Here is a 24,498-nt window from a genome sequence, read left to right as displayed (position 1 = left end):
GGGGGTGGTGGTGAGTAGGAGGGTGTGTGTGGCCAGCAGCAAGTGCCACATTCGGGAGGAGGCCTGGGACTCTGGGCTAAGTCATGCCATGTTCAACCTCGGAGGGAGTAGTTTCTGCTCCGCAGGAGCCACTGCCCCTTTGGAAGCCTTTTTTTTTTCTCCTGAGAGAACGCCCAGCAACTTGGGGCGTGAGCACAAGCCAGCACCCCGCTTGTGAGCCCCTTTGCAATCCTCCACAGCGATGGAGCTGACTTACCACGGAAAACATCCAAATTTGCAAATTGCGGAGGGTCAGCAATGTTCCTTCCCAGGCAGGGCCGCTGAAATTCCCCAGGCCTGAAATACAATCACTTTCAAATCAAATCTAATAGAATGCATGGATATTCTCTCTTCAAACATGTTTACTTAAAAATGTAACACATTGCTTTCTTTTCACAGATTCTTTTTAAAATTTTTCCTCAAGTGCAATCAGAATTGTTTGAAAACAGCAGGAAACCCGAGGGACATGAGAAGGTTCCAGGTAAGAGGCCTGCAGATTTTTCCTGGGAAATAAGTCATCCTGTGTTCTCTCCTTCGTCTTCCTTTCCTTTCCTCTCTTTTTTCTTAGAACACATGACTCACCGGTTGCTAACAATGAGAAAGATCACTGTAAGTGAGATCCCTCATCAATAGGTAGCAGTGAGGGTTTCTTCATATTACAGTGCTCAGGCCTTCTGCCTCCAGTGCCCAAGCCCCAGGGGACGGGCACCAACCCGTGCTGGAGATTTGATTTTAAGCCCTCAGGCTGCCCTTCGCACACACAGCTGCCCACAGCAGGAACCATGTTCTTGATATCCAGCCACCCTGGGATTTCTCAAAGCAGCGTCTCTGTGCTTTCTGCAAGCAACAGCCTCTTTCTTCCCCTTTCCACCGGTTAACTATTCAGTGGTCTCACTCGGAGTCTTTTGGAAAGCAGCAGCCCAAACAGCCGTGGTCACTTTAAGATCGCGGCATGACAACAAGACCCACGGGACAGTGACCCAGCTGCCTGGCAGTTAAATCTGCCACCGGTTTCATCACCCTTGCCACTGATGTACCGAGGATGCAAGCTAATAAAACACAGAGCCAGGCAAAGTGTGTCAGGTCGGAGCTGAGAGGGAGAGCAGCCCCTCTCCGCCCCCCTTCCTTAATCTTTGAAGGACCCTTATTTAATCCACCAAATGGCTTTCCTGCCACTCATGCCCAATCGAAATACACAGGGCTCCCTTCCCCACAGGAACATTAAAAACATGTTAAGTGATAGTATTCAAGCTTGAGACTTTAAAAAATAATCCTGGCAGCGACGAGCAAGATGGGGATGATTAGCTTCATGTTTCAGGTGAAGAAAATGAGGTTCTGGGAGTTTAAGGAACTTGCCTCTAACCACAGGAAGGAGGTGGTGGAGCCAGGAGTCCACCCAACCATAGCTTTGCGAGGTGTACAGCGTGCAAGTGTGCGGCCTTGCGATGCTTTTCTGAAGTTCTTAGTAATTTTGAACAAGGGGCTGCACCTATTTATTTTACACTAGACCCCACAAATTATGGTGTAGGAACCGAGTCATGAAAGAGTTAATGGAAGAGAGGGGATGCACACACAGGCCAGAGAGAATTACTTCGAAAAAAATTCTTTTTCCTACCACATCATGGTCATCGATCTTACTGGGACCTGGACATTTTTTGTTAGTTATTTAACACTATTACCAGCCTCTCAAAAAATTAAACCCCTCCCTCCCCTCTATGCAGTATGATATGAAGACAAATAGAAATACATTTGTCTTGGGGATCAAGTAGGAACATTGTGCACGGGGAAGTCAGTGGGACACACTACTATGGAAATGTATATAATGGAAACATATCATTTCAGTCCAAAATGATGTGTGAAATTCAAAAGAATTCTCAAGTGCCTCGATGACCAAAGCTTAGCTTTCACTTTCTGGAAGAAACGGAGGCAGGGACAGTAGCTGGCAATGTGGATTCTTACACCTGTATAAAGTTCAAGAGCTCTTAATAGAATGCCTTGTCATTTTATTTGTCCCAAATCGTAGAATTGTACTCAGCAAGCATGCTAATTATTTCCCCTACTTCTTTAGTTATTTACTAAGTGAGATTTTCAATGTGCTTGTGTTTTTAACAGGGTTACAATAAATATTGCTGGTCTCAAAATGAGGAATTTTTATCCTATGTGAAAACATTTGACTTTTGCAAAGACAATGGAAGAGATCTTTTTAAAAAGTTTGTAGATTCTATGATTGTCTTATTTCTGGAGTAGAATTAAAGGCAATTGGCAGGTGTGGGGTTTTTTTTTTGGTAGTTTTTATTGAGATAAAATTCACATAACATATCAATCACCATTTTAACTATTTTAAAGTGTGCAATTCAGGGGCTCTTAGTACATTCACAATGTTGTGCAACTATCACCACTATGTATTTGAGACCATTCCCATCATTCCAAAAAGAAACCTCAGACCTCCCAATTCCCTTCTCCCCACCCACTGGCAGCCTCTAATCTACTTTCTGTTTCTATGGATTAGTCTATTGTGGACTTTTCATATAAATGGAGTCGTACAATATGTGGATTTCTGTGTCTGGTTTCTTTCAAGGTTAATCCTTGTTCAGACTTCATTCTTTTTTATAGCTGAGTAATATTCTATTATAAGAATAAACCACATTTTGTTTAACATTGCATCGGTTGATGGGCACTTGGGTTGTTTCTACATTTTGGCTTTTATAAATAATGTTACTATAACCATTTGTGTGCAAGTTTCTTTTGTGAACAAATGTTTTCAGTTCTCTTGAGTAAATATGTAAGTGTAGAATTTCTGGGTCATATGGTGACTCTATCTTTAACTTTTTGAAGAACTGCCAAACTGGTTTCCACATGGCTCCACCATTTTACATCTCCATCAGTAATGTTTGAAGGTTCCACTTTCTCCATATCTTTACCAACACTTGTTATTTTCTGTTTGTTTGCTTTTAATTCTAGTCATCCTCTGAGTGTGAAGTGGTATCTCATTATAGTTTTGATTTTCTTTTTCTAATGACTAATGATTTTGACCATTTTTTTCATGTCCTTATTGATCATTTGTGAATCTTCTTTGGGGAAATGTTCATTCAAATCCTTTGCCCATTTGTAAATTGGGTTATTCGGCTTTTTATTCTTAAGTTGTTAGGGTTCTTTGTATATTAGGGTTACTGGGTCCTTATTGGATAAGTAAGTGATTTGTAAATATTTTTTTCTCATTTCATCATTGTCTTTTCACTTTCTGCAAAGTGTCCTTTCATGCAGAAAAGAATTGGCAAATTTTATGCTGTAGTCAGATTCTATTAAGCGTATAACCTTCAATGAAAGCTCTTTTACGTGGGGAAGGCTATTAAGGAGACAGACTTGACTATGTGCTGTAATGGTCAAGTGAGAAATTTGGATCAAGTTCAAAATATGAAACAAAACCAGAGGTGGTATGTAATCATGGTGGTGAGTAGAATAATCTAAAGGGATGGTGATTTAAGAATTCCTGGAATAGATATCTCATTCAGAAAGAAAAGGTAATAATTTTAAACCATGTAGACGATTATTTCAATCCTCCACTTTCGTTATATGAGCAAACATACTCTTAATGTGAACTATACGTTTATGGAGATTTGATCTGAACAGAATAGAACTTATTTTCCAGCCTGAACCAAGCCTCTCTTTAATTCAGTTCAAGTCCTAAGTATCATGGGCATATATAAAATATTTATTGAAGCAAGGTGGACTTTAACCCTTTTGTGACTCAGACCCCTATGAGAAATTGGTAAAAGCTATAGTTTCTATCCTCACAGAAAGCTACATTTTAACAAAGTTTTGCTTAAAATGCCAGGGGTTCCCAGACTTCTTGACACATCTCTTAGGGTTCCACAGAGCCCTGACTTAAAGAAATGAAACTCATCTAACACCCAATGGTCATCCTCCGTGCAATTTAACCGTTAACATGGGGGCCTGACACTGAAGACTTTTCCTGAAGATCTTCCCACTCTCTTGACTTTAAATGCCATTGGATCCCGAATGATTCTGGATGCATTCCTCAGACGTCACCCTTTTCTGGAGCTGCAGATCTACAGCTCTGCCTCCCTCCTGGGCATCTTCACTTGGATGACGGATGAGTACATGTTCACAGCTTACTCCCTGATCCGTGCCCTCTTTGTTTTTTGTTAAAGTGTCACTTCTTCCTCCTAAGTATCTGTTAAACCCATCTCTCCCGAAAAACTGCAAAAGGCCTTTCTACTCCTTCCTTGTATAATCGACCCTCAGCACGGCTGCTAAAATTGTCTTTTCCAACATGTCTGCTTGCTGTATGTTATAAATACCCCCTGTCCATAGACAAAAGCTTAGATTTACAAAGGCATGGCAAATAAGCATCTTTATACCAGGCATGCACCTTGCCTGATGTTTCCATGTGCCCACTACTCAACAGGCACACCTCATTGATTTCCACTACGTGGAATATTACTTGGAACCTTTCCACATGCTCTCGCCTCTGCCTGAGAACCCTTCACCCCTCTTCAGTTTTCGATTTCTACTCATGCTTCAAAACTACACCTTTGTGAGGCCTTTTCTGACTCTTCCTGTCAGTAGATGTTGATTCCTTCTCCTGGGCCAACATACCGTTCTCCACAAGCTACTCCAACACAATTGATCACATTGCCTTGCAGTCATTGTTTGTCTAATAGACTGTGTGCTGCTTGAGGGCAATTGGTATGTTTTATTTATTTTTGTATTTCTCCCCAGTGCCTAGCACAATGCCAGCCATTTTTAGGGCTCAATAAATTGTTATTGAATGAATTTTTAAGAGAGAAATTTTAAAAAATGGAAGGAAGGAAAGCAGGAAGGGAAAAAAGAAAAGATTTCCAGGGCCCCCAAAGTACCTTAATCCATGGACCATGCATGCAGAAAATCACCTCTGCCCTCCCCGAAATGGAACAATTCAGTAAAGCACCCAGATGAACAGCTCAGTGAAGGAAAGGACAAGAAATGTATGTCTAGTTTAAGCTGACAGGCCTGTTAAGACATAATGAACCCCATTCTTTATTTCTCTGCATCGTGGGTGGAGAGCAGGCAGTTGGAAAATCCAGAAGAAAATCCAGCCAAGAATAGGAGGAATCAGGCATGTTGTCATTTCCCACATTCACATTCTAAGACACAGTAGAAGTTGACAACAATCAGGGCTATTGTTGCCAAGTCACTCTCATAGATAGGCTGGCTGGGTTGGCTCCAAGTCCCAGTGAAAACATAGATGCACTTATTCATGTATTCATTCACCCAACCACTATTATTAAGGAAATTCTGTGTGCCAGGCACTATCCTAGGTGCTGGCGATACATGAGCAAGACAGATAAAATTCTTCTCCCTGGAGAGACTTACATCTGGTGGGTAGATAAGGAAAATAAGATAAGCGATTTACATAGCTTAGCTGTGCTTCTCTGGGGTCTTCAAGTGACCAGCCTGGAAGCACAGGGGCCTATCATGGTGCCATTTGTCTGTGTTGCCTTTTGGAACTCAGTGGTGTGGCAATGTAAGGGTGATGTGGGAACTAAATAACAGCAGCACTATGGTAATAGCCTGTGTGGATGCTCTTTCGGATAGTTTTCAAGGTTTTCCACAGCACTCATGTCAGCAGATCATTTCCTTGAGATTGGGAAGCTTAGAAGCCAGGGTGCCAATTTCCTCCCTCCTGCCTCAAAAGGATTCTATTTTAAACAGACATGACCACTGTCCAGGGCTGGTGTGTTTTCCATCATATGAGCAGCACCAACTTGTACATTAGTCATTCTGGAGTGGGTAGCAGATGCCTTGACACATCTCCAACCCTGGAATCATTTTTTTAAAAATATATGTTTTTATTGAGTTTTAGAGAGAGAGAAAGGGAGAGGCATAGAGTGATAGAAACATTGATGAGAGAGAAACATCATCGATCAGCTGCCTCCTGCACGCCCCATACTGGGAATCGAGCCCGCAACCAGGCATGTGCCCTGACCAGGAATTGAACCAGTGACCTCTTGGTTCATGGGTCAATGTTCAACCACTGAGCTACACAGGCCTGGCACCCTGGAATCATTGTAAAGGAACTCCTTCACTCAAACTTACAGCTTTCTTATAATTCGGATAAGGGTTCTTACCACCTTTTGCTGAACTTTGCTGAGTGACTCTTGGGTATCTCAAATTTACCTCCTAACTTGCTCCCTTTTTTAGATTGGGCCCATCAAAATAATCATTTTTAATACAGTTAAACTAGGGAGCGCACTGAGATGAATATACAGGTCTTAGCATCCTTTGCCTCAAGAGGTATGAAGGGGCCCATGCATTCCTAGTGAATGCAGTCATTTCAGGGGCCAGATCGGGAGCGCCATCGGTGCTGAGCCAATTCCTGTTTGTTTGGATGGGTTTGCACACAACTCCACAATGGGCCTCCTGGAAGGGCATCTTGAGGGGGACTGGAAAGGCGTGAGGAAAAGGATTGGTGACTTGTTACACCCAGCAGGTTTGTCAGAACTCCGAGGAAGAGAGGAGATGCACAGTGGTGGGGAGAAGGGAATGGAAGACAAGAAGCTCTCCTCCATCAAAGACTGACATCTTTGGGGCAGTCAGATAGTGTGAGAGGCCCCGAGCCTGTTAGTGCAATCTGCTGGATGCAACAACTACACAGAACAATGGGAAAATTAATTAGATGACAGAGACACCTCCTATACACAGCCAGCCGCTGGCCATTAGTCTGTTTGACTAAACGATGCAAGAGCAAAGGGCAGGGCTACTCATGTCTTGGAATAGGGCCAAGATCCATCCAACAAACCCTTATGATTTTTTTAAACCCCCAGCTCTTATATAAAACTTTTTAATGGCACCACCATCTATTTTCCTTAAATAAAAAATGTTGAATATTTCTCTCACACCCGTTGAAGAGGGAAACAAGAGTTTAAATTAAGTCCAAATGGTAAAAATTTAATATAGCTCCAGCTGCCTGCAGGTTTCTTCAGTTCAAATCTCTCAGTTCAAGAGCTACCCCAGCTGCTCTGTGATCTCATCCACCATTTGAAGCTGCTGTGCTACTGAGCAGGGTTCAAAGCACATAATGAAAAGCACTTGTCCCTGGCCTCTCCGATCAACAGGTGAGTCCATTATCTGTTGGTAAAACAAACCAGATAGTCCCATGTAAGAAATAATAATTACCTATTTTGAGTCAGAAAAAAACCCTCTGAGGGTCTGAGGATCTTTTATTTAGTCTAATGCTTTAAGCTTGGAGAAGGCTTTCTGTAGAATGCTTCAAGCTTTTTTGTTTGATGGTAAACCGTCTGCCACCCTCCCTCTGGCTTTTGGTGTCTCAAATAGGGACAAGAATCAGGGTGATAAGAATTTTGACCAACTCATACAGGAAATGTGTTTACAGTTATTTGTGGGAGAACAGGAAAACAAGTGAATTCAGGTAGTTGCCTATGTAATTTTGGAGAGAGGATATGTGAGATTTCAATAAGGTTAGGAAACTCCAATTGGGGCACTAAAACCTGAGCACATCCAAGAACAATCAGATGCAGCCCTGGCTGGTTGGCTCCGCGGATAGAGCATCAGCCAGTGGACTAAAGGGTCCTGGATTCGATTCCAGTCAAGGGTCCTGGATTCGATACCTTGGTTGCAGGCTTGATCCTGGTCCTGGTCTGAGTGCGTGCAGGAGGCAACCAATCGATGTGTCTCTCTCACATTGATGTTTCTCTCTCTGTCTCTCCCTCTCCCTTCCATTCTCTCTTAAAAAAAATCAATGGAAGAATGTCCTTGGGTGAGGATTAACACACACACAAAAAAGAACAATCGGATGCAGAACTTCCTGGAAAGCAAAGCTCTTTTAGTTTCCCAACAAGAGGCATAGATTCTTAAGCAGCTTATGGGGCACACTAGTACATGGTCCTGATTTTTGATGGATGACAGGTGATTCATGGGATCCCTGGGGGCAGAGTTTGGGTGGAAGAGAATGGTCCAGCCAAATCAAGATGGCATCAAATATGTTATAACTCCCCTGGGGCTCTCAAAATGTTTGCTAGTACAATACTGCCCTTGACCAGAGCTATCCTACTTGGCATACATTTTAGATGGGAAAAACAATGAGGTCAATGGAGCAGCATGAGGCCAGCTGGAAGTAGCAAGTGCCTATGACCTTTGAGATGATGGGAAATTTAGTTGTAAACAGGTTAATGATCTTTGAGCTCCCTGATGACAGGAAAGTCTGGTTTTAAAAAAATTGCCATTTGATTTCTATACATATTCAACTGATTTTTTAAAGACAGGATCTAAAAGATATCCCAATCCTAAGCCAAATATGCCAATGGAAATGCTGTTGGCATACTACTCTACTTATGCTAATTAGAATTAGTTTTTAAGTTCCCAAATAACCATTTCAGTAACCTCAAGTTGTATAGCAAAAGTTTTTCAACTCTTCAAGGCCTATCTCAAATCTCATTTCCTTGCTGGAAATGTTTGTTAGTGCCTTCAGCTCAGGTTAATTTTTCTCACCTTTGGACCCCTAGAGTATACAATGGCCACACAATTGAGTCCTCAATTATGTATTACTGTAGAGTAATATTTTCTGATTAAGTGTAGTGTTTGTTATGCTTCATCAACTACATGGCAGCTCCTTGAGGTCATGACAGTGTTTTCTGGAAGCCTCCCTGGCATGTAGCACAGGGCCTGGAAGTGTCAAACAAAACCTCCGACTGATTAAAACACAGCACTGCCTGGTTACTTGGCAAAGGATCTTCTCAGGAGTTATGTCATCCATGCCACAGTCCCCCTCCCTCGGTGTGAGCAACCCCAGAATGCCCTACATCTGTCTCAGCAGCAATCAACCTTGTGTTCTCTCCTTTGGTACTTGATAGTTAACTGAACAGACAATTTAGCCTTAGGAGTTATGAAACAACAGTGATGTGCTAAGAATTCTGGGAATTCCTTTAAAAAAAGATGACAAAATCCATACTTGTGGTGTCGGTGTTTAGAGGCAATTCTGGAGACTCCGGCGTCCAGTAACAAAGGAGAATCTGGGCTGTAAATCTGGTTTGAAACTATGATGTGTGCCAAGAATAAGGTGGTAAGGAGAAACACAATTTGCAGTAGCCAAGTTGTTTGTTGTTAGCCTGGACTGAATTAGTGTAGGCTTACACAGATTGCTTCATCAGATGTGAGAATTAGCCAGTGCATAAAGACACCAACGGAGTATTTCTTCTCACGATATGGACTCCAAAGTTGGTTGCCCCCCACAACCAGAAGTCTGTCTTGATTTTCTCTGTCCTTTTAATGGTCTCTATGTCTCTTTCCTCCTTCCACAGGTGGAAAATAAAATCCCACATAATAGTTATGCTTTGGGAAAGCTGAAATAACATATATAGCAACTGAACAGTTATAAGGGAAATGCACATCATGAATTTAATTCCATTTCCAGATGTAAAATGTCATAAAGAATTTTTTTCCATACTTGGCTAAGTAACAGGAATTTTCAAGACCATTTTATTTAGCTCGGTGAGCATGTGTTTGCAAGTAGGTATCAGTCTCCACGGTGAGTGTGTTATAAATGCTACGCATTGTAGCTGTACCAAGATTAAACGACCAAAGGCCACATTCCGCTAGGAGGTGCATGACCCTCATTGAAATGGAGGGGAAATGTGTCTAATTGTAGAATTTGGTGTGATTTTCAAAGCAAGCACTCTGGTCCACACAGGGAGGTTTCTAACCAAGGTAATTATTCTCCAGCAACTATAGACGCTGGGATTCTCGTCTGTTTTTTTAAAAAAAACAACAGACCATTTAGTCGTTCCACACCACCTTCATTGTGACTTATCTATTTCTGTTACCCTCCTGTGTGAGACTTAGGCTCCTTGTAGGAACAACTGAGTATGAGCTGAGAAAAGCTGGCTGGGAGGAGTATCCAAGCTGGTCATCCCTCTGACTTTTGTCCTTTAACTGAATTAGAGAGCTTTGAGAAAGATCAATATTAAAAAACCAAAAGTGTGATGTTCCAAAAAGCCAAAGATCACACTTTGGGTTAATTTTATATAAAATATTAACCCAAAGGTGGGAATAAGTCATTTTGGTAAAAGTACCCGTGCCACATGCTGATATTAAAGAAACAGTTCCTCTATTGGAAAATTAGTTGTACGGGCAGATTAGCTGATGTGCCCACCTAAAGGATAACTCCCACTGAGGCCTTTTACAGGCAGGAAAGAGCTCTTTACAACTCAGCTTCTGCCTTGTATAAATTATTAGAGTGAGGGATATGGGAGTACTTCGGGGTAATGAGAAGAAAAAATATAATTTAAGAAAGCCAATCAGTTTTCTTGAGTACTTGTAGCAAATTGCTAACACAATCAATCATAGATTTTGTTCTTAAGACTTCCTGCTGTTTTTCAAAGGGAGATACAAACTTTTTATGTTTCTGTTTCTGTATATCCAGCTAAAACTGCCATTTAATTTCATGATTCAAAATAGAACCTACACTGTCACTCTCAAGCTAGTCTGTGTATTGCACTGGCCTCACCAAAAATTAGAGAACTCATTAAGCAAAATAAGGAATTGCAAAAAGTGAAAAACTGCTTTCACATAAAAAAAGGCAAGCAATTCCAATTGATCCCTACTTCTCTTTCTTGGAGCCTTGGCTTAAAGTTACCACATCAGAAATAATATTTGCATGAATATAATTGATTGTTGCTTTTGTGTTGAATTGCAACGTATCAGTCGAGGAGAGCTATAAAATACAGTGGCATCATTTTCAGCTCTTCAGGCTTTGCTATTGGAGCTTTGAGCTGAAATACAGACACACCAACTACGAGAAACAAATGAAAGCTGTCACCAGTGTCAGTAGCAAAAACCGGGGGTCCATCCACACAAATTATGGACATCTGTATTCCTAATTGGCATCATTTCAGGCTGTGCCAGCAGAATGGTGGTGCCAAGAGAGTCTGACAGCTTTAGAAAATACTAGGTATCAGGTTTAGGTGATAGGAGACACTGATGAGGCATAGAAGTTCTTTTGTTTGGAATACTCTCCATATGTTTGTCATAAGACTGGTGATTATTAGTTTCAGGTACCTCCACATGGCACCCCTTGTCAATACTAAATTTGCTGGCTACTTCTTAAAACAGATCAGCTTATGATCCTAGGAGAACAAGTGGTATTGATGGTTATATGATCAGGAGATCGTTGGCAAAGATGCCTACAAATAGTTAACAAGGTAATGGTAAGAAATGTTGACCTTGATTTGTTTAGCTAAGATGTAAAGATTTTTGAAGGTCAAAGGTGTCCTTGTGTAGTGTTTTGGAGTCTAACTGTGTCTGACCCTCTAACATTAAGCTGCTGTGGCCTGCAGTTTTCAAGAGTGAAGCAAACCAGGGGAAAAGAGAGAAGGGGGAGAGAACAGGAAATGGAGTGAGGTGTTTCAGGAAGTTGTCAGGGGTTGACTGATTGATTCCAGATGGAAAAGGTCAGCCTTCGTGACCCAGGAAATACTCACTAGGGAAAGAAGTTGGCTTGTGGAAGGGGAAGGCCTGGGAGTGAGCCGAGGCTGGAATGCACTTTCCACTTCCTTTAGTCTTCAAACATTCAGAAACTTTAACTTCTCCAAAGAGAATAATATCAGTGTTGTCATCATTCATCAGAAAACAGTGAAGGAAGTTAAATTTGGAGCTTTGAATGTACCAAATGTATCTTCACCTCCGTAATGTCCTTCATTCTTCCAGAAGTAGAGTGCATGAATGTAAAAGTCCACGTTTGTGTGTATCTCCACGTACAAGAACAACAACCAAACTTGTTTGGTTTCACGTGGTGGAGTTTGTGAATTAAATCCTTTCCACTTTGCAAATTTGGTTTAATTGGCAAGCTCTTCTAGATACTTGAGAGTCTAAGATGTTTGGAATATTAAAAACGGGAACTTGTCTCGTATCTATATATATACATGCACATACATTTGGACATAATTTAAAATCTTGTAATAAATTTTGCAGACACTGAAATAATTCAGGTTAATTCCCTTGCTGTCATGAGAGGCCAGTGCTAGCCAGCAAGAGATTAAAATTTATTTCCATTGTTAATAGAAAATAATGAAGTGCATCTGAACCATCAGGGTATGTCATTTGGGAAATGTTCACTTTGGAACTGACTCTCACTCCACCCGAATGGACAATGATGAAATCAGCTGGCTTGAGAAAAGCCCATATTTTGTGGCAGGAATGCACGAGGAGCACTAAAGCACAGTATGACAAGAAGCTTGTGGAATGAATTAAAGTGGCCTCAAAGAGAATGCTCTTTACATCCACGTAGGCCCCAGGCAGGCGGGTTCCCCTCACTGTGCTGAGTACAGCTCATTGGCAATTAAAGCCTGAAGCACCCTCTCATTTTTTTCCCCCAGAGATGACAGCTATGTCTTTGAAAATTCATTCACACACACAATTTACCAAAGCGGTCTGATTCCTCTTTTTTTCCACTTCTATTATTTTCAGGGGGTAAATGCTTTCAACTTCATGTTCCTCTTAACCCCATGGCCAGGAGACAGCCTCCCTCTTCCTTTGACTATGATGCCATCCTGTGCTCTGCTGAGATGGCCCTGACAAGGGCTTGTGCCTCGCACATTTACCCAGAGTGATGGATGTCTCCCTCTTATGGTGGCCGCTACATGATAGGAACTTTCTGGAAGGACTTCCTCCAGACTTTTAACAGGTTAACATGAACACAATTGAAAACAGACCCAGAGCTAGACAGGCTGTATCCCTCAATTGTGAGCAATTATATTGATAATAATTTTCTGAATGGCAACTGGAGAAATATTATGCTGTGTTTTGTACTAGTCAGATCATTGGTAAAAATCCTAGAATCTGGCAAGACAATACCGTAGACGTAGCAGGAGTTCAATGAATACCTTTGGGTTGAATGATTGAAGCCCACTCATGTCCAAGTATGATTTCCCGTGTGCTACAGTCATGCCTATGGCACCAGGCTATGTGAGATATTCTGTGGACTCATGGTTTTAGGGGTTTTCCCAAGTCTTCATTATATTAAAGTATACATTAAAAGATTTAAAGGATACCATCTAAAACTCTGCAAGATAAAAAAAAATCAGAAGAGTGTTGCCTCAGGAAGTAGGATTGATTAAGACAACTTTGTAGGGTAATGGAAATATTCTAAATCGTGATATGGTGAGGCTTACCTGCATGTATCCATTTGTCAAAATTGTGCAGCTAAGATTTGTGCATTTCAATGCCTGTAAATTTCACCTAAAAATGGAAATTCATTATACTATTCTGTTTATTTTGTTTACTTGAAATTATTCATAGTAAAAAATTTTAAGTGACATTTAATGAATCTTATTTCATATGAGGAGCTAAGGTAGGATCAAGGTTTGTCCCCCCCTTCACTTAATAAGTAAGGAAGGGGTGGCAGAAAAAATTAAAGAAGAATATAAAAAAATTTAAGTTGGGAGTAGACAGGAAGAGTCATTTTCAAGTACAACTCGTCATTATGTACCTATTTATTGCCCTTCCTTGAAAAGTCTATATGTATGCATGTATGCCCTGGCCAGGTAGCTCAGTTGGGAGCATTGTCCTGTATACCAAAAGAGTTGCAGGTTCAATTCCCACTCAAGGCACATACCTGGGTTGAGGTTTGATCCCTGGTCGGGGTGTGTATGGGAGGCAACTAATCAATGTTACTCTCATCTCTCTCTCTCTTTCTTGCTCTCTCTCTCTCTCTCTCTCTCTCTCCCTCTCCCTCTCTCTCTCCCTCTCCCTCTTCCTCTCTCTCTAAAAAGCAATAAAAACGTATCCTCAGATGAGGGTTAAAAAAGTGTATACACATGCATGAATATGTGTATAACAAGTGGTTTTCTTAAAAAAATTTCCATGTATAACTGACAAGTAGACTCATATCTAGGATAGTTTATCTTCCTGGATCAAGCATGTTGGTGGTAGGTACATTCGAGTCCGCTCTATTCTGCTACACTCTCCCTGCTACTCTGGCCTTGGCTAATCTCTGCCTCTTTGAACTTCTTGCACACTCCTGATCTGCAGCTCACACATAGAATTCAATGGAATCTCATTCCTTGTGCTACTTGCTTTATGTTAGCCATGTATCTCTAGCTTGAACATAAGGTCTTTGAGGGCGGGGTCATGACTGGTAACTTTTGGTCTCTAGCCCCTGTGTTCCCCTTTCTAGAGCCTCCCCCAGAGCATACCAGTGGTTCTCAACCTTCCTAATGCCGTGACCCTTTAATACAGTTCCTCATGTTGTGGTGACCCCCAACCATAAAATTATTTTCATTGCCACTTGATAACTATAATTTTGCTACTGTTATGAATCATAATGTAAATATCCGATATGCAGGATGTATTTTCATTGTTCATGACCCACAGGTTGAGAACCGCTGGTAGACTATGGGAGAGGCTCAGTGAGTAATGTTGTCTGTCCTATTAACTAATCAAACAAGGCAGAGGTGAGGCTATTAGGAGGGGAACTCATTGAGGCCCCACACTGAAAGCTTACATCTATTTATCCTTATTTTGCCTCATTCAGCCCTTGAGAGATAGGCATTGTTTATGTTTTACAGATAAGAAAAATGGACATTCATAAAGGTTGGTGATTTGTCCAAGGTTACAAGTTAGGAAGCAACAGGCGTGGGATTTGAGTTCAGTTTCATCTGACTGCAAATCCATGCTCTTTCACTCTTCCATACCCAACTCTTCCCTTTCCTCTGGTTAGATACTGAACGCTCTACAGTCTCAACACTGAATTCCAGCAATCTGACCTTCTTGCCTAAAGCCTGAGCATCTCTGCCACTGCTCTCTAGTGGGCAGGGACACCACAAACAAGTCACCAGCAGCATCTCCATGCCAGCCTTACACTAGCACATGTCAGAGGTGCAAGGACCCATTCCTGTTCTGGGAGAAACGACCTCCCAGCTGGTGCTCAGTTCTTAGCCTCCTGATCACACACAGTCAGTCCCTTGTTGCAACGGTCAGCTGGGAATGAGTGTCCAGGTCCTTTGCTAGAGAACTACATTTCTAGAAGCAGCAGGCACAAGCCCAATTTCCCCATTTCATCATCTGAGCATAGTCTGAATACAAATATGTGATAGCACATGGGTGAAGGGCAGTCTCTTTTTCCATGAAGCTCTTCCCATAATTATAAGAGGAGGTGAAATGTCAAGAGCATGGCCCTGTCCCCAAATTCTGTTCCATTTCTTGTCAGCTATATGGAAATCTGGCAAACAGAATTCTGTTATATTTACTACCTTATATAAAACTAAGTCCATTTTTTTTTTACTTTAAATATGCAGGTTGTGTTATCAACAACAGTGAATGTGGATGGACATGTGTTGGCTGTTTCTGACAACATGTTTGTTCATAACAACTCAAAGCATGGGCGGAGAGCGAGAAGACTGGACCCTTCGGAAGGTAGGGCTGTCTGCGGGCAGGGTGAGAATGGCAGACAAATGAAGTTCTCCACAATTTCCTCGTTTGAATTTCAAATGTATGCTTCTGAGTAGGAGTGGAGAAAGTACACAAGACCATGTGGGTTTTAAAGTGAAGTTGTAAACACTGACTCCCGCATACTCCGTTGTAACCCCACACATCTCCCCGCGATGTTTAAAGACCCCATGCCTCAGTCTGTTCCATTCAGTTGTGTTTTTCTTTTTGCTAGGCAGGTATTTCAGGCAAATGTAGGCCTATGACATCTTAGTTAAACAGGAACATTATAGTGCCAGACATGTATGAATAAGTGTCAGATGTGCCCTTAAACAGATTGTGGGCAAAACAAAACAATGTGCAGAATGAAACTGACACTAATTGATTTTTGTTTGCTTGGACTAGAAGAAATCATGGTCTGCTCTGGGTAGTTTTCCAAGTGCATTAAAGTAATTAGAAATACAGGTAACTGTTAAACTTCAACTTGTCTGAAAAATTTAAGTATATTGAGGAAGATAACTGACAAACCTAAGTAAAGCCCATCTGAGTTCTTCTCTTTCCTTGCCCACTCCCCACTCCCTGGAGTAGGAGGTTATGGACTACATGAATAGTGAAATTAGGGACTATTTTAGTGTGATGCTTGGCTGTATACTGCTCACCAGCCCCCCACCCCAACTCAGCCTTTAAAATGTGTCTTGTATCATTTAAAATAGGAATTAATGAACTGAAAGAAAATGATTGAATCAGTAAAGAATTTGGAGTGGTGTTAATTCTCCCACAGTGGGCACTGAAGGGGAGACGAAAACCCCAGGGTTCAGAACTAGGAACCCATCCAGTTTCTTTTGACTGATTGGATGTGATTGACTGGCTGTTCAAAGGGGGCTCATGTTTTTGGAATCCTGCCAAAGTTCTCTCCCACCTTTGACCCTGTCAGCTTTGGAAATGGAGTGATGGATTGACTTTAGTTATGGCCTGAAAACCATATTGGGTTCCTGTTGGGATGTAAAGTCCAGAGGCCTCAAACATATGGAAGAAGGGAGGAAATCCTTCCTACAAAGTTAGGAAAGTGATTAGAAATTGTCTCTTGATAGAGCAGAAAAAGCCTTCACCTATGACAGATTTTACTTTCTCCTTCTCTCTCTCTGGCACATTAGCAGGCCTTGTAAATCTTGACATCTTAGTGCAGAGGAGGTGGAGAGAGAAAAGGGATTTACACGTTTCCAGTGTGGTCAACTTATAAAAATATGGGGGGGAAGAACAAGTTCTAAAAACACCCTTTGCACAATTAGCTAAGTGTTCCATGTTTTCATACATAGTGGTCAAATCATTAGGCTTTAATGACCTGGTGAAAACCAACAACCAATTAAGGAATGATGGCAAGTCAGCAAAGCTCAACTTGAACTTCTTGGAATGATCAACAGCCTTTAAGAGCAGTCAGTTTCCCGAACTCTAAACTTCAACCACCAAAGGGCAGACCTGACTTTTCTTTTCTATCTTTTTAGCTACCCCCTGCATCAAAGCCATTAGCCCAAGTGAAGGCTGGACCACAGGAGGAGCCATGGTCATCATCATTGGGGACAACTTCTTTGATGGCCTCCAAGTGGTGTTTGGGACTATGCTTGTATGGAGCGAGGTAGGCCCGGGCAACTTGCTTTCCTGATTTTCTTTGGCCCAAAGATAGTTTTGCTCTGGGTTTGAAACTAGTAATTCCTGTAGTATCAGCAGCATGAATGCACACTATTAAGTACCAAAGATTAGCCACATGTAAACCACAATTTATTGCAGGCATGGATAACTTAAAAATATAAATATTCATTGCAGTATTATTTATAATTTTGAAAAAATAAGAATAGTCATATTGGGTAAATAAATGATGGAATATCATTACACCATTAAAAATTGTGGGTTGTTTTTTTTTTTTTTTTTTGCCCTAGCCAGTTTGGCTCAGTGGATAGAGAGTTGGCCTATGGACTGAAGGGTCCTGGATTTGATTCTGGTCAAGGGCACATGCCTGGGTTGCGGGCTCAATCCACAGTAGGAGGCGTGCAAGAGGCAGCCAATCAATGATCCTCTCTCATCATTGATGTTTCTATCTCTCTCTCTCCCTCTCCCTTCCTCTCTAAAATCAATAAAAATGTATTTTAAAAAATTGTGTTTTGAAAAAATTCTAATGACCAGGAGAAGGGTGCATGTTTATGCTGTAATGCTAAGTGGAATAAAAAATCAGGACAACATTGTCTGAGGATGTAAAGTCTAATTATGTAACATCCATCCATAGAAAAGTACTGGAATATGCAATGTTAATATTTTTCCTTATATTTTTCTGTAATTTCTAAATTTTCTAAAGTGGATATGTTCTACTTTCATAATGGGAAAACCAACAAGACATGTTACAGGAAGATAACTACTGATGTTAAGTTGGATGTGGAAGTTGCCAAATCAATATGTGAGGTTATAGCAGTATAGGAATTAGGGGGAGAGTATGATTACAGGGATGGGGGTGGGGTGGGCACAAGAGGTGGGAGGGACTTGAGCTGGGCTAGTAGGAAGGAGAGGATCTAGATCTAGACAGTGTAGGTTGAGAGAAAATTCCAGGGTGTGAGAGAAAAATGTGAGAGACAGGGACAGGGTATTCAGAGTGTTTGGGGTGCCGTGACTATGCCAGTTTGCCCTGGTGGGAGTAGTCGTGGGAGATTCTCATGTTCTCAGTATCCTTGGTGATAACTTCTATAATAGGTGTTTCATTTCCATGCCTGTTCATTCCTCAGCTAATCACTCCTCATGCTATCAGAGTTCAGACTCCTCCTCGACACATCCCTGGAGTGGTGGAAGTGACTTTATCTTATAAATCCAAGCAGTTCTGCAAAGGCGCTCCAGGAAGGTTCATTTACACAGGTGAGTGAGAAAATGATTCCAAAGGGGACTGGCCCCTGGTTCACCTTTGGTCTAATTCCAAGTCTCTCTACTTTTTCATCATTCTAAATTTACTAGGTCTTTCTGCTTGTGTGGGAAGACTGGACTGGATAAAAGGCATTGAATGGGAAAGTATAGACTTGATTCTAAATTTGTATTCTACTTAAGCAGTTTCTGCACAGTCTGGGAGATGGTCATGGCAGCTCATCTCAGGGGTACCTCCTTATACATTTAACTCTGCTGGAACCTTGCTAGGATAGACCTTTATTCAAGCAACCAGACAAAAAAAATAGACAAAGTTGCTGGATATAACTAATTTTCTTTTTTAAAATTTTGTTTTATTGCTTAAAATATTACAAAGAGTAGTACATATGTCTCCTTTTTTCCCCCTTGACCTTCCCCTGGCTTCCCCTACCCCCCAGTGTCTTGTGTCCATTGGTTATGCTTATATGCATGCATACAAGTCCTTTGGTTGATCTCTTACCGCCCCCCCCAACCCTCCCCGGCCTTCCTGCTGTAGTCTGACAGTCTGTTCGATGCTGCTAACTAATTTTCTTGAAAAGGATCAAGGGAGTTGCCCATTGATGCTGCAGAGTGATTCAAATGGTTTTAAATTGTATGAAAGTATACGTTACCTATTATATATCTCAATATTTGTTGAATAATCTACCTTGTATCTACAACCTTTTCTAGGTGTAAGGTACAGGGACATATAATACATGGTCCTTACTGTACTGGGAGTTTAGAACTTTTGGAGGAGGCAATGGTACATTACCCAGAACAGCTAGAGAATTAGAATATTCAAAATGCATGGTATTTTCAATGAATGGAATATGAGTTCCAGGAAAAGAGGGTTTAGTGTGGACTAGAGTTAGTGGTATGATATATTAAGGGAGAAATGGACATTTGTAAGGATGGGAGGGTTTAGATAGGCAAAGAGAAGGAAAAATGTTTCAATTATGGGAAACTCATGTGCAAAGGCCCAGGGGGTGAGGTGAGCAGGTGGCAATATATTTGGGTAGACCTTAGACCAGAACTTAGTTTAGATGATCTAGGCACAGGAAGAAGGGAAACCGCAAAACAGCTTAAAAACCCTGTATAATATGAAGAGAGTAATCAAATTCATAGAGACAGAAAGTTGAATGATGGTTTTTAGAGGATGAGGGTAGGGAGAATGGGAGTTGTTGTTTAATGGGTATAGAATTTCAGTTTTGCAAGATGAAAAGAGTTCTAAAGATTGGCTGCACAACAAAATGTGAATGTATTTAACACTATTAAACTATACACTTAGAAATGGTTTAAGATAATAAATTTTGTTATATTTTCCCATATAACAAATTCTACCATAATTTGGGGGAAAAAAGCTTTGATTGGGAGTTCAGACTTGATTTGGTAAGATATAAGATGACATTGAGGGTTCCCATGCAAGGGAAAGTAACTCAAAAGTGCTATCTTAGGATAAATGAATGTGGTTGATATAAAGACTGATTTAGTTGTGGGGGAGGGGACGGCAGCCAAGGAGACCTGGAGAAACTGAAACCAGGATATTATACTTTGAAAGAGAAAATAGGGGTATCGAGAAAGAAATATATAAACCAAGAAAATACATCAGATATATTATGACTTTCTAATAATATCATTTTATAGTTTACTCTCTCATTTGGACTCAGCCTCTATTCTGATTTGAGTATCAATGTCTGCTTAGATGTCAATGAGGAGTAGATGGAAGAGGGTTGGAGGAGATGGCCACAGAAGGGGTTGTAAATACAGGATGGAAGAAGTCTATATGGGGCCTCAGGAGCACCGATATGTAGGGCTCAGGATGATAAGGAGGAGTCTGTGAAGGAGAATAAGCAGAAGTAATCGGTGGGGTAGGAGAATACCAGGATCATGTGCGGTCCCTCAAGTCTGGTGAGAAATGGGTGTCACTCCAGGATGCTTTCCACATATAGAGCTCCGGCACCTCTATTTTCCCTGACATGGATGACAGGTCAGGACTGAGAGGAGATGAGTAAGACTAATACCATTTATGGTGCAAACAATCCTCAACTCTCTTCTGAAGTAACAAACAATCTCCATATTCAGTGGGTCTATCGATGTCTGGAGCCAAGTGGTGTGTGTACATGCGTGTATGTGTGTGTGCGTGTGTGTGAGCATGTGCATGTGCATGCATGTGTGTGTGTATGTATGTATACATGTGTTAACTTCCTCTGAAAGCAGGGGTTCTCACCCTTGCCTTCACCTCAAATCACTGATGCCCAGGCTGGACCCTGGACCAAATAGATTTAAATCTCTGAAGATAGGACCCAGGTATCAGTGTAATCCATATATTTGTTGAACAAACATCAGCTCCAAATTATGCTCAAGACACAAAATCAATCATATCAGTATGTCTCTAACAGCTCAGTTCTAGAAGGGGAGGGAGGTAGGTACTTGTAGTTATGATAATTGGGTTGAGTCCCATAAGAGATGTAAAAGCAAAATGGGTTGTTGGAGCACTGAGCAGGGAGTAGTTGACTTTGGGGAACCATTGAAGGCTGTTCAGAGGAGGTGACAATAGAGTGGCATTTCAAAAGCAAAGTAGGAACTTACCAGAGTGCCTGGTAAAAGAGGAGTCCACATAACTGTGAAAATAATAGATGTTATGCTACATGTAAATTCAAAGATGTTATGCTACATGTAAATTCAAAGAATCCTAGAGATGATGAGACATTGAAGATCAACTGGTGAAACTCCCTCTTTTGCAGATGAGAAAAGTGAGGTTCAGGGAGAAGTGACTTGCCCACAATCATCCATTACGTTACAGGTGGAGTCAGAACACGGACCCAGGTGTCTGCCCATCCCGCCTGGGGAGTCTTTTATTTAGCATATAGTGTTGACAAAGAGCTCTCTTTTCCTAATGAGCCATTAATGACTATTTATGAAATAAATAGTGCTTGAGCACATGCACTAGGCTCAGCACTGTGCTCTGTGCTGGGCATACTGCAGATGAGTCAGACCAGCAGGGTTCTTGCTTCCTCAGCGCCACGATGTAGTGATGTAAAGGTGGACTGCTCATGCTCTGGAGTCACTGCCTGCACGCACAGTTTGGCTTTCCTCTAAGTTTATGTCACTTACACAAATCTTGGGTAAGTGACATAAACTCTTAGTTTCTCATGTATCAAATGGGCTACCTACCTCTCAGAGCTGTGGTGAGGATAAATAATAGAAACAGTGGTGTGCTGGTAAAAGCTTAACAACCAGGTCTCCAAGTTCAAGGTGAGGGTGTGGGAAATCGGTTTATAGCATTTGCTGATTTCCATGGTGCAAATACTCTCCCCATGGCTCATTTCAAGCTACCAATATGACATCAACCAGCTCACAAAATTCCTGAAAATTTAACAACCTGCCCTCATAAGCCAGCTCTAGAACACCTCTGTATGGAAGGCATTTGGGATAGAGAGCAACTAGATCTTATTATTCAAAAGGTGTTTATTATTCATATTATTCTTGTTATTTCTATTAGTCTTATCGTAATGGAGACTGATGAACGAGAAGTTACAGATGCTATGAGGATTAAAAGTTGTATAGGATGCTGTGGATATATGCCAGGGAAGTTGAACCTTCTTGAACTGAGATGATAGGGAAGGCTAAGAACAGTCCAAACACAGAAAACAGTACATGCAAAGGTCCTGGGGTAGAGAAGAACATGAGATATATTTGATGGCCACTATGAATAGGGCAGAGAGAATGAGTTAAAGAGAGGTTGGGTTCAAGCTGGAAGGGAGGGTTTGGGCTGCTTATTTGGTCCTACCCCTAATGAACACTAAGGATATTTTCAATCCGTATGAAAACACGGAGAGACATTGGAGTATTTTAAAGCTGGGGAATCTGTGATTAGATTTGCCTTTTAAAAGATTATTCTGGCTGCAGTGTAGAGAATGGCTAGGAAGTTAGGGAGGATTCAGGGAGGTCAGTTGGAGGCCAGTGTGGTGGCCCCGGCTAGAAATGATGGCAGCTTGGACGAGCTTGCTGGTAGTGGGGACAAGCTGAAGTGGGTGAAATTTAGGAGGTAGCATTGACGGGACTTGATGATTGATTGGATAGGGTAAAGGTTGGGAAAGGGAGGGGAGGGGAAGACTCTCAGGTTTCAGGTTTGAAAAATTGGGTGGGTATAGTTTAGCAAGTGATTTTTAAAAAGGTATAAAGTGCTAAAGGGAGTTCAGGGGAAGGACAAAATCCTTCCAGCTGGCGGAGTGGTGGGGAGATTTAATATTGTAAAGATGCCAATTAATGAATAAATTTAACACAATGCCAATCAAAGTACCCACAAAATGTTTGGGGAAACTTTACAAAAGTTCACTGAGGTGCTAAAATAGAACCTCTCATTTTGAAAAATGAGAGGGCTTTGCCCTACCAGACATTAAAACCGATTTTCAGTAATTAAAAGAATACGGGACTTTGCAAGAACATATAGAAATGCCACACAACAGAAGAGGATAGTTAAAAATAAGTAAGTTGTAGGCCTGGCCGGGTGGCTCAGTTGGTTGGAACGTTGTCCTGTACACTAAAAGGTGGTGAGTTTGATTCCCTATCAGGGTACTTACTAGGTTTTGGGTTCAGAGCATGTGCGGGAGGCAACCAATCAATGTTTCTCTCTCATATTGATATTTCTTCTCTCTTTCTCTCTCCTTCCCTCCTTCCCTCCCTCCCTTTCTTTCTCTCTAAAAATCAATAAAAGCATCCTCCTGTGAGGATTTAAATAGATAGATAGATAGATAGATAGATAGATAGATAGATAGATAGTTTGTGTACATATGAATGGTGTAAATACATAAGTACCTGTTGTATAGGTGAGGAGCCATCTCAGGTCCGCATGGAAAAGATGGAATGTTCAACAAATGGTGTTGGGCCAACTGGTCAAGCATTGAAAAACAGATACCTAATTTCATATCATGACCGAAACATATGTGAATTAAATAATTTTAACACAAAATGTAGATATTTCAAACAATTGTTATAAACTTGAACCCTGCCAATCTTATACAGAAACCATCAAGCACAAATATGTGATTACAAAAAGAAATTTTTAAATCAAAAGAAAAGGAACAAATTAGGAACATATTTGTTATATATGACATATGGTCTTACGTATAAAAAGATTCAATCATTTGTTCAGCAAAAGTTTATTTTATGCCTACTATTTTTCAATCACTATGCTGTGTATGCATTGTGGATAAAGGGGTGAATGTTAGCTATCTTACAAATTAAGGAAAAAAAAGAAAAATACCTTAAATTAAAAGCTAGCAAAGAATATCAGGAGTTATGTCAGGAAGGAATACAATTAAGCAACAACGTATTTTTAAAATATCCCAACCACATTAATAATCAAATAAATGCAAATTAAGCAACTACATGATAACAGTTTTCCCCTAGCAAGTTGGCAAATATTTTTTTAACAAATAAAAATACCCAGGTTGGTATTAAGAGTGGAAACTTTCTTTTTTTTTTTTTTTAAGAGTGGAAACTTTCTAACACTACTGTAGGGAGGTAGATGACTCCAGGAAAGTACACTCTTGGCATGAACCTTAAAAATGTATGTGCCCTTTGACCCCACATTCTACTTTCAGGAACATATACTAAGGAACAAATGAGTCTTCCTGAAGGCTGTTTATTGAAGCACAGATTATAGTAGTGAAAAATTGAAAGCATCCTTAGTGTTCATTAGGGGACTTACTAAATAAATAATAGAACATCATTTCACTGAAACACTTTAGGACATTAAAAGTAAAGCTGTGGATGGATATTTAGTTACATGAAAGATGTCTATGATATAGGTGTGTGTGTGTGTGTGTGTGTGTGTGTGTGTGTGTGTGTTTTAAAAAAATCTTAAAAACTGTATACACAGTATGGTCCAATTCTTATATATAGGGAGGAATAGGTGTGTAAAAAATCCAAGAAAAGTATGGGAAGCCTGTATACCAAGATGTTACCAGTAATGGGGCTTTGGGTATTAGCATTAATTAATATTTTTTTTCATTTTGCTTACTTATACAGGTTGAGCCTTTGATAAAGTGGGGGGTGAGGGGACATAGACCCCTAACACAGTTGAAAATCTGGCATAAA

General features: G+C 40.8%; 1 protein-coding gene across 3 annotated transcripts in view; it reads left to right on the top strand.

The window, feature by feature from the left end:
* Positions 1-24,498, top strand: part of EBF2 (early B cell factor 2) — a 192,930-nt gene that overhangs the window by 131,849 nt on the left and 36,583 nt on the right. For all 3 annotated transcript variants that reach the window (XM_023759117.1, XM_006095016.3, XM_023759118.1), the window contains 4 exons: positions 439-520; positions 15,351-15,468; positions 16,983-17,113; positions 18,249-18,375. In XM_023759117.1, the coding sequence (XP_023614885.1) occupies positions 439-520; positions 15,351-15,468; positions 16,983-17,113; positions 18,249-18,375 (458 nt within the window). The remainder of the gene's footprint in view (positions 1-438; positions 521-15,350; positions 15,469-16,982; positions 17,114-18,248; positions 18,376-24,498) is intronic.

This window comes from Myotis lucifugus, unplaced genomic scaffold, assembly GCF_000147115.1.
Source record: "Myotis lucifugus unplaced genomic scaffold, Myoluc2.0 scaffold_148, whole genome shotgun sequence".
In the NCBI taxonomy this organism is placed as follows: Eukaryota; Metazoa; Chordata; class Mammalia; order Chiroptera; family Vespertilionidae; genus Myotis; species Myotis lucifugus.
The sequence above is the reverse complement of the archived record's forward strand: the minus strand, read 5'-3'. Positions and strand labels throughout refer to the sequence as shown.